At 50.1% G+C, this 15,703-nt stretch overlaps 3 protein-coding genes across 8 annotated transcripts in view; 2 read left to right on the top strand and 1 right to left on the bottom strand.

Annotated features, from left to right (window-relative positions):
• Cers2 (ceramide synthase 2) overlaps positions 1 to 3,866 on the bottom strand; it is a 9,508-nt gene extending 5,642 nt beyond the window's left edge. The window contains exon 1 of one of the 6 annotated variants that reach the window (XM_021196876.2): positions 3,716 to 3,866. The gene's annotated coding sequence lies outside the window, so the exon portion shown is untranslated. Of the gene's footprint in view, positions 1 to 562; positions 685 to 3,125; positions 3,207 to 3,715 lie in introns of those variants that run through there. The other 5 variants (XM_029537273.1, XM_029537274.1, XM_029537275.1 and 2 more) reach the window with 5 other exon arrangements.
• An 83-nt stretch (positions 3,867 to 3,949) lies between these two features.
• Positions 3,950 to 10,720, top strand: LOC110319832. Its single transcript, XM_021195452.1, has 2 exons — positions 3,950 to 4,258; positions 10,252 to 10,720. The coding sequence occupies exons 1-2, from the start codon at positions 3,963 to 3,965 to the stop codon at positions 10,331 to 10,333; spliced, it is 378 nt and encodes a 125-aa protein (XP_021051111.1). The 5' UTR covers positions 3,950 to 3,962; the 3' UTR covers positions 10,334 to 10,720.
• A 459-nt stretch (positions 10,721 to 11,179) lies between these two features.
• The window catches only part of Anxa9 (annexin A9), a 9,814-nt gene continuing 5,290 nt past the window's right edge, over positions 11,180 to 15,703 (top strand). Inside the window, exons 1-6 of the mRNA XM_021197095.2 lie at positions 11,180 to 11,300; positions 11,965 to 12,055; positions 12,424 to 12,520; positions 14,578 to 14,672; positions 14,882 to 14,995; positions 15,211 to 15,301. Of these exons, the coding sequence (XP_021052754.1) occupies positions 11,981 to 12,055; positions 12,424 to 12,520; positions 14,578 to 14,672; positions 14,882 to 14,995; positions 15,211 to 15,301 (472 nt within the window). The 5' untranslated portion in view covers positions 11,180 to 11,300; positions 11,965 to 11,980. The remainder of the gene's footprint in view (positions 11,301 to 11,964; positions 12,056 to 12,423; positions 12,521 to 14,577; positions 14,673 to 14,881; positions 14,996 to 15,210; positions 15,302 to 15,703) is intronic.

The following is a 15,703-nucleotide window of genomic DNA, read 5'->3' as shown; positions in this document are numbered from 1 at the left end:
AAAAAAAAAAAAAAAAGTCTGAGACCAAACTGAACTGCATACCCTGTCCAGAGGAAGAGGAGGAGAGGGAGGAGGAGGGGGGAGGATGGGGAGGACAGGAAGACAGCTCAGTTTTGAATGAATAAGACAAAGCACACCCCCAAAGCACAGTGAGCATCAGATGGCTGCACACAGACAGTGCTCCACACATCTACATGGGAGGCAGAAGATGATCTGTAAACCTCTGTTCAGAAAGAAAGTGAGAAAGAGTTTGAGCCAGCAAGGTCTACAAAAGAAAAGCAAGTTCCAGAACAGCCAGGGCTACAGAGAAACCCTACCTTGAAAAAAAAAAAAAAAACAAGAAAAGAAATGGAGGAAAAGAAAGAGGGAAAAGAAAGGAAGAAGTCAGGGTACAGGTACAGATACAGTCAGGACTGGGGACAGGGAATCCAAACAGCAAGGTTCAACCATCAGCATGCCTGGAAATTCTGAGACTTGCTGAGTAGGAGAGTTGAGGATGCCCAGACTCCCCAGCTCCCCGCCCCTGTGAATAAGGAGGAGAGGTAACCGCATGCAGACTGACCTAGAGACTATGAGCTGTGACAGGAGAAAGGTGGCCTCCCGGGTGGAGAGGAATGGAGCAGCAGCCTGGGGGCCAGTGTGAGCAGAGGCACCAGGACTATGGAGTTGCTGAAGGAGGACCGAGCCCTCGGTCCACAGCTGACCTAGGCTGGTCCTAGGCCTGATTGGCTCTTTCAACAGCCCCGCCTCCACCCTCCACAGAAGCACTTGCGAAATCCCTCCGGCATGTCACAGGCCAGTCAGTATTCCAGCTCAAGGACTTTACCCTCTTGTCCCCACTCCTGGTCACTGCTCTTGTGGATGAATTCAGAGGTCAGATGGTCGATAAAGGATTTTCAGCTGCACACATGGCACACATCCCAATTATACATTCCAGGCCCCACGATGGAGAACACTACCTCTTCCCCTTCACCTCAACCTGAAGATTTAACTTAAGAGTGGAAACCTCTCCAAAGAACAGAATTAAGTGTGACTGCCCACACAAGCACACTTTCTTCCTAGAGAAAAGGAGAAAACTGAATAGAGAAGGGAAGGGAACAAGGCAGAAGGCCAACTGAAGGAACAATTTGGACATCCCACCTCTTCCTTCCAACCTTTTGGGTTAACTGGATAGGAGGTAGGGACCAATATCTGACCTTGTCGCCTGGCTGCAGTGTTCCTCAGTGCCTCAGTCCTAACTTTTCCTCCAGTGAGACCTAAAACCAAGCACTCAGGCAACCCTAGCCTTGGGCCATCTCCAAGCCATTCCACAACTAGGAAGTTTTTCTTGATAGAGCCTTTTGAGATTTAAAAGATTCAGAGAGCGAGCTAAGGGCCCCGAGTGGGTGGAGCCTCTCTCCCGGGCTCCAGCGGCGTAGGAATGTGTAGTGCCTGGCTTATCCCAGTAAGGAAGGTAAGGAGCTAGAGGGTGGGGGTTGGGTAGCCCTACTAGATGTCACAGAACAGCACACCTATCTCAACCCCAGGACTCTTGCGCTGTGTCCCTGGGAAGTGAAGACTGCTGGGGGACTGCACACTGGGCTTCACGCTTGCTACGTCCTTCTTTGTTGCTCTGAAACGCCACAGTAGAGAAGTGGCACCAGATGCAAGCAGAGTCAGGACGTTTACCTCAACAGGAGAAGGGACTAGGGTTTCCAGTCAGCCTTACACACCTCCACAGATCCAGTTGGCTCCCAGCTGCGCCCCTGGTGGCTACTTGGCACCAGCACACCAGACAGGGTATTCCATCAACATGAAATCAGAACAAGAGAAGACGACAGCCAGCCCCTAAGGGCTGATTACACCTTGATTACACCTGCAACTTGATTACACCTGCAACTCTTCCACTCACAAAAATTATACCGCCTGCACACAAGAAGAGATACGGTGTAGTGTCCATCTGTCTTCTTCACACACACCTGCCTCAGAGACAGGCACCACTTTGAGTCACAGGCTGAGGAGGGGCCAATACAGCACAGATTTCACAAGGATTATATTACTCGAAACCTAAGCAGGGTTCTTGCCCAGCTCCAACTCCGATTGATCCTCCCCCTGCCCCCCAAAGACCCTTGAAAAGGGTGAGAGATGGGCACCTGCAGAGCCAGAAAGCTGGGAGGGTAGAAGTGTAACCCGCAAGAAAACCCCAGAGCCATTGAGACGGCAGATGGTGGGATAGAGACAGTATCACGGGCTCTCGAGTCTGAGCAACCATTAAGAAGGCGACACAGTCCTAAGTAAACTTTTGAAAACTTTCTTTTCGGGGGAATAGTAGCTGGTTATGGACTTCTTTCTAGACTGTGAAGAGCAATAGAAGTCAAACGGTGTGTCAACTGCTTCAGGCTACAGTCTGAGCCCAAAAATACAGGGCAGATTCTGGTAAAGCTAAGGGGTGAGGCTGCGATGACCGTGGCCTCAGGCTTCGGGTGGTCTATAGCTTCTCTGGAATGTTTCACAAACTTCCCTGCCCCAACCCCAAACACTATATAAGAATATGCCCTCCAGAGACAGGGAGAGGCCAGTAGGTTGAAGTAGCAGCAGCAAGTGGGGTAGTGTTGAAAGGAACTGTACAGTGTCAGTCTGCCTGTGGCCAGCGACAGACGGGGAAAAGGCCCCTCTTCCCAGAGAGAAACCTAGTCAGAGGCCCCAGTGAGAAAAGAGGGGTATGGGACACCAATGGACACAAGGACCAATTCACACACAAACACACACCACACCACACCACACCACGCCACACCACACCCCTTAGAAATTAGGCACTATGTGGCCAGAAGCAAGACCTAAGGAACGGAATCCTTGACCTTCGGGGCCCCATCACAAGTGCAGTCAACAGACTTATAAGCCAGTCACCTCAGCTCTGGGATGGGAAGTGACGCCCTACCCTAGCCCTAATACAAACAGAAGTAATTGCTGGAGGCCTTCCCTAACTCAGTTCTCGGGAAGACCGGCCCACTTCAGACCTCACAGCGCTTAGAACACCCTGACAGCTGAGGCTGGCAACTCGGATAAGTGAGATCTGGTTTGGATGCCAGGAGTGCAGCTTAGGCACGGGAACTCCCAAGCTCAGGCTAAAAAGGAATGTCACCCACCTGCAGGTAGCCAACTAGCTTGAGGGCCTCTGGGCCTGTAATTAGCAAGTTATAACCCAGAGCTGGCCAAACACGCCCCATAACGGTGTAGGAATGTTAGCCCTTTGGGCCCGGGACAGACACTCAAGAGTGTACTCCTTCCTGTTTCCCGTTAGGCACATGGACGCTCTGACCTCCCTCCTGGGTTGGGCACAAGGGGGTCAGAAGCAGAGGCGGCAACGGCGGCGGTAGCAGTAGCAGCAACAGTAGCAGGGGCCGCCACGGCTCCTCCTCGGCCTCCACACTCAGGCCCCAGGACGCACGCGGGCCCGCAGGGGCTTCTAGCACCAAAGGTCCCCTACTGCTCCACTACTAACAAAAGGGCGTCTGGGCGAGCGCCCGGCCCCAGTCTCCCTACCTGTTGCCCCGCAGGCCTTCTCCGGGCCGAGGCCCCAGCCGGGCCCAGATCGCCCGCTCCCGCAGCGCTCGGCCCGCCCTCCGGCAGGCTGGCGGCCATGAGCCGGTGGAGGCCCCGCTCCCTCCGAGCTGCGCCCTGAGCCCCCGCGCCCGCCACTGCCCCGCCACCCCCACGGCCCCGCGCACAGACTCACTCGGCGTCCGGTGCAGCGCAGCTCCGGCCCGGGCGCCGCTGCTCCGTTTCCCACTTCTAGCGCCCGGCCCGTGCGCACTGACTGGGCCGGGTCCTCTCCTCCCCCTTCCGCCGCCCGCGGCTCCCTCCCTCCTTCCTCCTTTGCCCGCCGAGCCCCGGCGAGCCCAAGCCGAGCCCAGTAGCGGAGCTGAGCTGGGTGTGGGCCGCGGTCGGGCGGGGCCCGGGGCCCGGAACCCTGCGCTGCGCCTATGGAATGTAGGAGCCCCGACGGGGCGGGTGGCACGTGCCTTGCAGGGCGCCGGGGTCTCTTGGTGGCGCGGTTGCGGCCCACCGGGACATTGGTCAGGGGCCCCCTGGTGCCTGAGCCCAGAGCAGCTCAGAGCTGGCTGCCTCTGCCCGACCCCGCGGCCCTGGTGTGGTCGGCGACCTCAGCCCATGGTTCACCCCCGGGTTGGATGCCACAATTTCCGCGTCCGGCCACACTGGGCGTCAGAGGAGGGGTGCACGCGGAGAAAACCCTGCACAGATCCCGATGCTCCCTTCGGTGAGATCCACAATAACCCCCTCTCCCAGCCCTGCTGTTTGGAGTCCCAACAGAGCTACTCTCAACCTTTTGTAAAATGTACTCCAGTCTCCAGGCTACACTTGGTTAGCAGTGATCAGTTTCGTATTAGAACCTGTTTTCCCTTAAATAGTTCCATAAAATCCATGCCTCAAGAAGAGAGCAGCAGGTTGGAGAGATGGCTCAGCGGTTAAGAACACCTACTGCTGTTCCAGAGGTACTGAGTTAAATTCCTAGAAACCACATGGTCACCCGCAACTATCTGGGATCCCATGCACTCTTCTGGTGTGTCTGAAGACAGATACATTGTACTCATATAAGTTAAGGACAAAGAAAGGGAGAGAGAGAAAGCGCCCAGCAGCCTTAACTCCCATTGTGGACAGAACTGGACTAAGTTGTACTTGAGGGACTCTTAACCGGGAGAGTGCAGCTTAGCTTCTTCCATGTGAAAAAATACTTTAAAAACTTTTCCCCCCGGGAAAGTGGTGGCACATGCCAAATCCCAGCATTTGAGAGGCAGAGGCAGGCATATTTCTGAATTCGAGGCCAGCCTAGTATACAGAGCGAGTTCCAGGACAGCCAGGGCTACACAGAGAAACCCTGTCTCAAAAAACCAAACAAAACAAAACCCCTGCCTGGTTGGATTTGACGGCTCATGCCCAAGCACAATCCCAGCATTTGGGAGACTATCATTTTTTTTAACCTTCATGAAATAGTTTTGTTTGTTTTTTGTTATTTATTTTATGTGTGTGAGTGTTTTTGCCTGCATGTATGCATGTGTTCTGCGCATGTCTGGTGCCCAAGGTGGTCAGTGGAGGGTATCGTATCAGATTCCCTGGAACCGGAGTTATATAAGGTTATAAGCAGCTATGTGGGTGCTGAGAATCAAACCGGGTCCACTGTAAGAACAAGTTCTCTTTACTGCTGAGCGGTCTCTTCCGCCCTTGTTATGAACCCAGGTCCTCTGAAGGAGCAGCCTGTGCTCTTCATCACTGAGCCATCTCTCCAGCCCCAGGATACAGCATTTTTCTGCCATCATTAAGCCTGTGCCAGAGGCTTGCCTCACAATGTATGCCTGCCTGTGATCTGAGGAAGAGATATGACCTCACTACTCTAGTGTGAGAGTTTGACTCTCGATCTTGTCTGTTTGGGGAGTTGGAGAGGCAGTGGATGATTCCAGCCTGTCTGCCCACTTGGTCCTTGCAGTGAGACCCCAGCAGATTATATACCACAAAAGCCCTGCTGTCCCCTGCACTCTGTTCTATCCCTCTTCAATAGACTTCCTAAAATCTTCTGCAACACTCATACACAAACACCCTCACTCCCTTTTCCAACCCAGTCTGCTATTTGGGCCCCAGCTAACCCCTCCCCACAGTTCTTGATGAATTGTCCCTTTTTATTTTCTTTATTATTATTTTTTTTAATACTTGGGTTTCCCATGGTTTCCACCAGATACTTCATTTGTTTGTTTGTTTGTTTTTTTCAAGACAGGGTTTCTCTCTGTGGCCCTGGCTGTCCTGGGTGTATTTTTAATCTTTTTGAGACAGTATCTCACTATGTTGCCCAGTCCTGTTCCAAACTTAAAATCCTCCTAAGGTCTGGATTTTCAGGTGTGAACTAACACACTCAGCTCTACCACACTTTTTAAATATGTCCTCTGGATGAGTGAAATTAACTTTAAAAGAAAGGAAGAGAGGAAGAAAAGAGAAAGCAGAAAACAGTGGGGAGTTTCGTGGGCAGAGGCTGCACAGTGAGGGCCTGAGAAAGGGAGATAAGAAAGTATACAAAAGCGAAAATGGAAAGAGGAGAACCCTGGCCTCCGTCAGCACCGGGGTGCTGTTCCCCACACACCCTCCCTGGCTGGACCAGGAGATTAGAATCACCACGCCTGCCTTTCTAACTCATCCTCCACCCTAAGTTGGCATTGCCATGCCCACAATGCCCCAAGTGTGCCCTGCTTGTGGTGACTCACTTCCTGTGAATAAACTGCTGAGGTGTCCCAAGGCATCCAACAAGCCATAGTGCTAGGTTTAGCTATTTGAACCAGCTCCACAGAAGGCCAACACATGGAACCTAATGGCAAAAAGGAGGTTGTAAAACACAGACTCCCGCCTGCCCATCACAGTGATGCACTGTTAATCCCAGCAGAGGCAAGTAGGTTTCTAGGAGTTTGAGGCCAGTCTGTTCTACACAGCCAGGGCTACAGAGTAAGTCCTGTCTCCAAAAATTAAAAAAAAAAAAAAAAAAAAAAGAGAGAGAGAGAGAGATAATAATAAAAATTATATATGTATATATGTATGTATATGAATGTATTATGTATGTTTACAGACACACACATACAAACCAAACTCATAATAAACAAATAAATTATAAGTAAATGTGTGGTGTTAAAGGCCCTAAAAGTGAAGAAAAGAAATGAAAGAAAAGCAACCTTGATTGGGCCAGAGGGTTTGAGGAAGTGCTAAGGAGTCAGCAGTTCAGTCACTGAACCGCGCTGCTATGCCTCTAAGGGACACTCTAAGTCACCCGTTCCTCATCAAGAGATGAAAAAGTTAAAAGCAGCTGGATAGTGGTGGCACATACCTTTAGTCCCAGCACTTGGGAGGCAGAAGCAGTCAGATTTCTGAGTTCAAATCTAGCCTTGTCTACAGAGCAAGTTCCAGGACAACCAAAGCTACACAGAGAGGAAATCCCGTCTCAAAAAAAAAAAAAAAACTAACAAAAAAAAAAAAAAAAGAAAGAAAGAAAGAAAGAAAGAAAAAGAGACATTGAAACACCTGGATTCTGTTTCAAACTCTGTGGGTGTGGGAAGCCCCTACCCGCCTCGAATCCCTAAGAAAGGCTCAGAGGAAATCGCTGAGATGTCCACCAAGTTTATAATCCTAAAATGTAGAGCAGGAGGTTTGAAGGTGATTGGTAAATCTGCAAACAGCCTGTCTGTTCCTAGTGTTAAATAAGACTGAAAGGGGGTGAAATGCCACTCGGGTTTCAGCAGAGCCACTGTAGATGGGCCACACACACTCCTCAGGATTCGAGCAGGGCTCGCTTCTACCACGTGACTATCTGTGTGACTTTAGAGTTCAGACTTCTCCGAATTTAGAGAACTGGCAGGTTCTTGCTAGTAGTCCCTTGGGAAGCTTTGGCCAGGGCTAACAGATGCCCTCCCCTTCCTCCCTCCCCTTCACAGTGTGCTGCTTGGTACAGGGAGCCAGAATCAATTCTGAAAAGAGTCAGGAGAGGCCCCACATGCACTGCGTTACATTGCCATTCCCAGCAGCTCCAAAGCAACAGTCTCCATCTTCCAGTCCTGCGAGTGGTTATCCCCCTGAGACTTCTTTTTTAATTAAAGATTTATTTATTTTTATATATGTGTGTACATTGTCGCTGTCTTCAGACACACCAGAAGAGGGCATCAGATCCCATTACAGATGGTTGTGCGCCACCATGTGGTTGCTGGGAATTGAACTCAGGACCTCTGGGAGAGCAGTCAGTGCTCTTAGCTGCCTAGCCATCTCTCCAGCCCTCCCTGAGACTTATTGTTACCTTAGCTATCCACCAAGTCCATTCTGGAACCTGACGTTCTCAGGATGCTGTACATCTGACCACTGGATTATGAAAGCCCCTTGACACGTTCAGGTGGCGCCAAGTGTCCTGTCCCTATGTGATTCGTTAGTAATACTCTTAGTGGTTACTCATGCCCTCTTGTGGCACAATTGAGGAATGGCAGGGAAAATTGAAGCTGGCCAAGATTGGACTTCACAATCTAGAAGCAACAGTTACTAGTACGAAATAAGATAGTAACAATACTTTGTTGTCCTATGTTAACATTTTGACCTGCATACTTAGTACTCCGTGGCAAGCCCCTTTCTAGTCGTTTTAGCTGTATTTGGAGGTGGGATGCTAAGGACTGAATCTGGTCCTCATCCTTGTAAGGCAATGGCTCTCTGCCCCTGAACTACATACATCTCCACCCCGCTATATATTTATCTAATTCTTACAACAGTCTATAGCATAAATGCTTGTGGTGGTTTGAAAGAAAATGTCCAGGGTTGGCTCATAGGGTGTGGCACTATTAGGAAGTGTGTCCTTGTTGGAGGAAGTGTATCACTAGGGGATGGGCTTTGAGGTCTCAGAAGTTCAAACCAGGCCTAGTGGCTCATATATCTTTTCCTGCTGCCTGCAGATCAAGACAAAACTCTCATATCTTTCTTCAGCACCATGTCTGCCTGCAGGCTGCCACGATTATAATAGACTAAACCTCTGAAACTAAAAGCAAGCTCCAATTGTGTGTTTTTCTTTATGTGTTGCCATGACTGTGATGTCTCTTCACAAGCAATAGAGACCTTAACTAAGACAACAGAATTTTTTTTAAGATTTTTTTTTTAAATTTTACTTTATAAGTGTTTCACCTGTATGAATGTGTGAGGGCCACGAGTGCTTGCTTGGTGCCTGGAGAGGCCAGAAGGTCTCCTGGTCCTGGAGTTCTAGACGATTGTAAATCACCATGCGGGTGCTGGGAACTGAACCCAGGTCCTCTGAAAGAGCAGCCAGTGCTCTTAACCACCTATCCAGTGGCCCTGCCTCCTGCCTCCTGCCTCTGTTCTAGGATAAGGAAACTAAGCGCAGGAAGGTCTCTTCACCTGCCCAGATCATGCAGAAAATCAGAATCCTGGCCCTGGGAAGTCTAGCCCTGCAGGTGTTCAGCCACATTGCAGAGTTCTATCTGGCAGTTGTGAGATAGAACTCGAGATAAGCCATTAGAAAAGAATTTCAGGTAAACAATAAATAACGTTATCAGAAGTAATCACATTAAATATTTGGGTCATACTTATAACAACAAATTATTCATTGTTTATCTGAAGTAACTTAATTGAGTGTTGTTTATTTTCATTTACTTAATCTGTCACCCCTAATTTACAAGGTGATTCTATGCTGCCATTGGCCATACACGCATTGCTTCATTTATTACGTCAGATGCCCCAGCCTCCTGTCTCCTCAGCCCTGAAGTTTCTGCCACTCTCTTCTTTTTTCTTTCTTTCTTTTTCTTTCTTTCTTTCTTTCTTTCTTTCTTTCTTTCTTTCTTTCTTAAGACTTATTTATTTATTTCATGTATGTGAGTACACTGTAGCTGTCTTCAGACACACCAGAAGAGGGCATCAGATCCCATTACAGATGGTTGTGAGTCACCATGTAGTTGCTGGAAATTGAACTTAGGACCTCTGGAAGAGCAGTCAGTGCTCTTAACCATTGAGCCATCTGTCCAGCCCTTCTTCCACGCTGTTCATGTAGAGATGATGAAATGTCTAGCTAAGACTACAGAATGTAACAAGTGGCAGAGCCGGGGTTAAAGGCTCGTGCCTATAAATCTCAGCACTTGAAGCTAAGGCTAGACAATTGTGAGCTCAAGGCCAGCCTGGGCTTCATCATGAGTTCCAGGCTAGTCTGGGCTATAGACTAAAACCCTGAGCCTTCCCACAAACAAAGAAGCTCAGTAAGAATGGGCATTGCCAGCAACCCTGATTGCCTGAGTGTCGTGTGTTGTCGTTAGAACAGCTTGAGCCAAAAGCACCACTCCCATGGGCTCCCTTCCTTGTACACATTCACAGTAAAGAATTCTTTAAAAATTAGATATTGCAGCCATGCAGTGGTGGCGCATGCCTTTAATCCCAGCACTTGGGAGGCAGAGGCAGGTGGATTTCTGGGTTCGAGGCCAGCCTGGTCTACAAAGTGAGTTCCAGGACAGCCAGGGCTATACAGAGAAGCCCTGTCTCAAAAAACAAAAAACAAAAACAAACAAACAAAAATTAGAGACTGATCATGTGTTCTCTGGTTTTAAAACTGGAATATGTTTTCTACTTTAGTGAGGAAGAAATTCAGAATATGGTTGCCACAATGGAGGTCTTTATTGTCAGTGTCCCCAAACTTGTTTCCTTTTCGCGACAGCAGTGGATAATGCTGTAACACTCTCCTTCCAGGATTCTAGGAGATCAAGGAGATCTGGGTTTGGAGAGTGGCAGAAGTCCGAAGACAGGAAAATTATTGCTCCCCAAACCCTAAGAAGCCATCCCGGAGGCTTTCTGGGCTGCCTGGGGTCCCTGTGGCTGAGAGGGACTGTGCACCTGCTGCTCTGTGCTGACAACCTCAGGCTCCTCTGCTGGGATTGTATCACTTGCAGCCCAAGCAGCCAGGGGATACTGACTGCTAAAAGGCGACAGGAGTCTGAGAAATCCAGGCCCCCGGGAGCCTCTTCCTTTTGCCGGCTGCTTTGGGAGTACAGTGCTCCCAGGGTGTCGCACGCCTCACGGGTCTGCAGGGAAACACCCTCTCTGCATTTTTCTCTTGACTCTAGGTCTGCTCCCACCCCTTATTACCTGTGCCCTTCCTCCTCACAGATATAAACAGTTCTCTTGCCTCCCCACCCATGCTGGCTGACTTTCCTAAGGCAAAACAATCACTGAAGCTTATGGGCCCGGACCCCCGTGGGGCGCAGGCTGAGGTGCCCTGACGGTATGTGTCCTAACAGGTTCTTCTCTATCAACCTTGAAATCAGCCTGGAGCCTGTCTGACCTGCATTCCCCTTACACCCCCCCCCCCCTTTTACCCCCAGGGAGCTGGAGCCAGTGGTAGAGCCAGGTCAGAAGTAGGACTCCAGAGACAAGGTGTCTGTGGTCCCAACCTGGCCCCACAGGGAAGGCAGCGCACAAAGCCTCCTGTGTGTGTCCTGGGCTGGGCTGAGAGGTTGAGAGTTCACTTGCGTGGGTTCAGGGCCAGTTCCTGGGAGGAGAGATGCTAGGCAGGGAGGTGTTTGTTTGCTTGTAGACCCTGTACAGCCTGGTCCTCTCCCACGACTGGGAGGGGCCGGAGTTGGAGACAACAGTTGGGTTGGTCTGCAAGAGAGAGGTCATCTGACTGGCTCAGCCTAGGTTGTCCACTCCTCCTCTTCTCTGCCGGCTACTCCGGAGCTGGTGCCTACACAGTCAAGACTCCGAAGCCTAACACCCGTCTCATTTCCAGCACCTTTCCGGTAAGTTCTGGCACGGAGCCCTCATCTGGGGACTGGGGCCGGGAAAACTTACGGATTGTGGGAGAAATGGGTATGTTCCTTTTCCAGCATGACAGCGGCTAGCTTCTGTCCAAGCACCCATGTTCCACAAGGACGGCCCAGGTTACACCTGCTGACCTAAAGATCCCACCTGAGATTCCCCCCCAGGGGTGGGAGCTGGGGGTGGAGGGGGCAGACAAGTAGGAAGCTGCTTTGCAGGTTACCTGTGGGAGAGAGAGTGTGATAAGGAGCTGTCTTGCACCTGTGCCCATCATTGTCACCTCACCCCAGCCGCTTGAGGAGCCAGGCCAGGGAAAGGAGGGACATGAGCCTCAGAGGGCAGCACCTCAGACTAAGGGTTCAGGGGATCTGGGGTGGGGGCAATTGGTTGGTGAGTGCTGGTTCCTACAGCCTCCCTAGCCCATCCTGGTTTACTAGAAGGTGAAAGCCAGAAGCTAGGTCCTTCCTACTGCCCTCCTCTTCTCTTGAGCCTGTGCACTAGTTCTGTAACTTATTATTTATTTGTCTGTTTATTTTCTGCAACACAGGAAAGGAATGGGTTGAGAAAGTCCAGGCCCCAGATAAGAGGCCACCAACATACCCAAGAGGAACATTCCCCTCAGCTAACTCGTGTTTCCTTCCGCAGGGAAGCCAGCTGCACCATGTCTGTGAGCTGTGGACCACTGGGAACATCTCTGACTCAGGAGATCCTCAGCTCCCTGGGTCTTGCCAACAAGGTATGGGCTGTCAGGACTTCAGAAATGTTTTTATGTACTCAGGAGTGTTGGTGACTTAATTCTCCGGGCCGCACTTGCCAGGTTAGTGCTCTCCCACTACATCTCCAACCCCCAAAATAAATTTTAACTTGTCAACTTAGGGGCCAGGAGATGCTGGGGAACAGGAAAGTGGAGATGGCTGTGGAGAGATAGCTCAACTGGGTAAAAGTTTTGATGAGCCGAGATCAATCCCTAGGACCCAAGAGGAAGGACTCAGTCCCTCAGGTTGTCCATTCATCTCCCATGCACAAACCCAACAAATGAACAAAGTGGAAATAGGAAGTGGGCAGACTCACTCCTCATGACGCCATGTTCTCCTGCTCTTACAGACCTCAGCCTGGGGGACTCTGGGCACCCTCAGGACGTTCTTGAGCTTCAGTGTGGACAAGGATGTACAAAGACTGCTGAAGGCTATTGCAGGCCAGGGTAAGCTCATGCCCTTGGTGTTTAGGGTCTACATCTGTTATGTATTTATACATTTATGTTTGTATTTATTTATTTATTTATTTATTTATTTATTTATTTATTTATAGATAGAGTCTTATTTGTAGCCTGGGACTTACAATGTAGCCTGGGACTTACAATGGAGACCAGGCTGGCCTACAACTCAGATCCACTTGCATCTGCTTCTCTAATGTGGGATTAACACACTACCACACCTGACAGGGCCTCACTCTGCAACTCAGGCTGGCTTCAAATTTGCAGTAATCCTCCTGCAGCAGTTTCCCAAGAGCTGGGATTATAGGCAAGAGCCAGCATGCACAACTGCTGGTTTGCCTTTTTTCTTTCTTTCTCACTCTCTTTTAAAATCTTTATTATAATTCTTTTATTGTATGCATATGGGTGTTTTGCCTGCATGTATGTCTGTGCACCACAAGCATGCCTGGTACCTTCAGAGGCCAGAAGAGCCTGCCAGGACCCCTGGAACTGGAGTTTCAGATGGTTGTGAGTTAGCATGGGGATGCTGGGAATTGAACTTGGGTCCCCTGGAAGAGCAGCCAGTGCTCTGAACCTCTGAGCATCTCTCTAGCTCCAGGTTTTACTTTCTCATAAACAATCTATAGGTCAGGAAGGAAGAGAGGGCAGCCAGGTGGCTCAGGGGTTAAGGTCCCTGCTGCCAAGACTTGAGTTCAATCCTGGGAAGCTCATGGGAGAAGGAGAAAACTAACTGTTCTCTCAGGGCTTGTCCTCTGACCTCACACAGGCTGAGGCAGGCACACGTGCCTACCACACACACAGTAAACAAGTAAACAAACAAACAAACAAACAAATATGTTTTTTAAAAAGTCTTTTTAAGGATCCAGGAAGGAGGAGCTAGCCATGTTCTGGGCGTGCCTGTGGAGCCTGATTCCAGCACGTAGTTCTGTGCTGATGTCACAGGCTCCCTCATGACACCGTGGGAGCTCAGGCTTATTGCCCCATTCTGCTCATGAGGAAACTGGGGCTCAGAGAGATTAAGAGGCTTGCCCAAGGTCACACAGCTTATAATAGGAGATCCTGGACTCTAAGTCAAAGGAGTGGGTCCACCCAAAAAGCCCTTTTACATTTTTTAAAAAAGATTTATTTATTTATTATATGTAAGTACACTGTAGCTGACTTCAGATGCACCAGAAGAGGGCGTCAGATCTCACTATGGGTGGTTGTGAGCCACCATGTNTTTTTTCCGAGACAGGGTTTCTCTGTGTAGCCCTGGCTGTCCTGGAACTCACTTTGTAGACCAGGCTGGCCTCGAACTCAGAAATCCGCCTGCCTCTGCTGGGATTAAAGGCGTGCGCCACCATGCCCGGCCTGCTCTCTGCTCTGTGTTCTTAATCCTCCTCCCTTGATCCCACCCTGGTTCTGTCCCCCACCCACCCCCACCCCACCCCACACACCCCCGACAGACAGCAGAGCTGTGTGTAGATGAGATAGTGTGAATTCATAATTCTCAGCCCCCACAGTGCTGGGCTTGCAAGCATGACTGACATTTTGTTTCTCTCTTCCTTCTTCCCCTTTTTTCTTTCTGGATTGAACCCAAGGTTTCAGCCCATATGACTTTCATACATACATACATACTACAGTCTTCATTTTTCTGTTCTCCCCATTCCCAATCATTCTCTGCTTCATTGATTAGAAGAGAAGGCCAGCTTGCTTCATACTCTGGGATTCCCTGACCCTGACTGCTGCTTGGCTGATTGATACCTTCTTCTAGCCTCCATGGGCAACCGTGCTCCATACACAGAAAAATATAAATCTAAAAAAAAAAAAAAAAAAAGAAAGAAAAGAAAAAGCACTACATGTTCTTCATCTCTGGCCATCTCTCCAGCACTGTAAACGGTGTTTTTGACATTTTCTTAGCCATCTCCTTTGAGAACAGATGGAAGTTGGGGTGAATTAGCCCCAGTCCTCCCTCCCCTCCCCTAGACCTAGTTCTCTTCCCCGAGGAGCTGGGAAATTCATGACTGCGAACTCTGTGGCTGCAATCTGGTTTTGTCTTGGTTTAGGTGTGGACTACGATGCCATTGTGGATGTACTGACCAATCGGAGCAGAGAGCAAAGACAGCTCATTTCTCGAGCTTTTCAAGAGCGCACCAAACAGGTGTGACCTCTGACATCCCAGGAGCTGTGGACAGGGTGGGGGCCCTCGGAGGGCTTGAGATCCAGCCACACCCTGCTCCTCCCTCCTGGCTAATCAGGGACTTGGGAGCCAAACCTGGGATGAAAAAAAAAAAAATCAATAAAAGCTTCCCATGATTCTGGGGCCTTCCTTGACCTATATCTCTGTCTGTCTGGGGTCTGCTTCTGCAGGATCTATTGAAGTCCTTGCAGGCAGCGCTCTCCGGCGACTTGGAGAAAATCGTGGTGGCTCTCCTACAGCCTGCAGCCCAATTTGATGCCCAGGAATTGAGGACAGCCTTGAAGGTAGCAGGAGAGGACAACTGCCTGGTGTCTGGGGAACAAGAACTCCAACGGAGAGAGGATGAACCTTGACCTCTGCAGAGTGGGCCTAGAGGCCTCCTGATTCTATGGTGACCCTTAGACAGAGAAGTGGCTAGTGCCAGCTCTCCAGCACTGTCTGCCATCTTGCTGAGCTAAGGACATGGCCCGGTGTCACGTGGCATCATAATTTCTTACAGACCACTGGCTCTGCTGAGGATGTAGCCCTGGAAATCCTGGCCACCCGAGCTGCGCCCCGACTGCAGGCATGCCTGGCAGTGTATAAGCATGGTAAGCTTATGCAATGGGGAGAGGGGTCCCTGAGAGCTGAGTGGGACAGTGCACTACTCTCCTACAGTCCATGAAGGTCAGGGACACCTCCTGCCCCAGTGCCTCAGTCTCCCCAGGGGAGAGAGCCAGGAGTGATCATTAAAGCAGGAGAAACAGTGATTAACTCAGTCTGGAGCCCCAGGGCAAATTTCACAGTAATGACATTAGGCACCACAACAATGTCAAAGGTCCCCTTGCTGTCCCTACCATCAAACTACATCTGCAGCCTGGGGGACAGGTGGAGACCTTTTCTAAACTATGCTGGCCCTGCCTGCCACAAGCCTCACCTACTAATTTGTGAGCAGCCTTTCCCACCCTCCTCTCCTCTCCTCTCCTCTCCTCTCCTCTCCTCTCCTCTCCTCT

The sequence above is a fragment of the Mus pahari genome, chromosome 4 (assembly GCF_900095145.1).
Source record: "Mus pahari chromosome 4, PAHARI_EIJ_v1.1, whole genome shotgun sequence".
NCBI classification, from domain to species: domain Eukaryota; kingdom Metazoa; phylum Chordata; class Mammalia; order Rodentia; family Muridae; genus Mus; species Mus pahari.
Note: the sequence above shows the minus strand (reverse complement) of the source record. Positions and strands in the feature narration are given on the sequence as shown.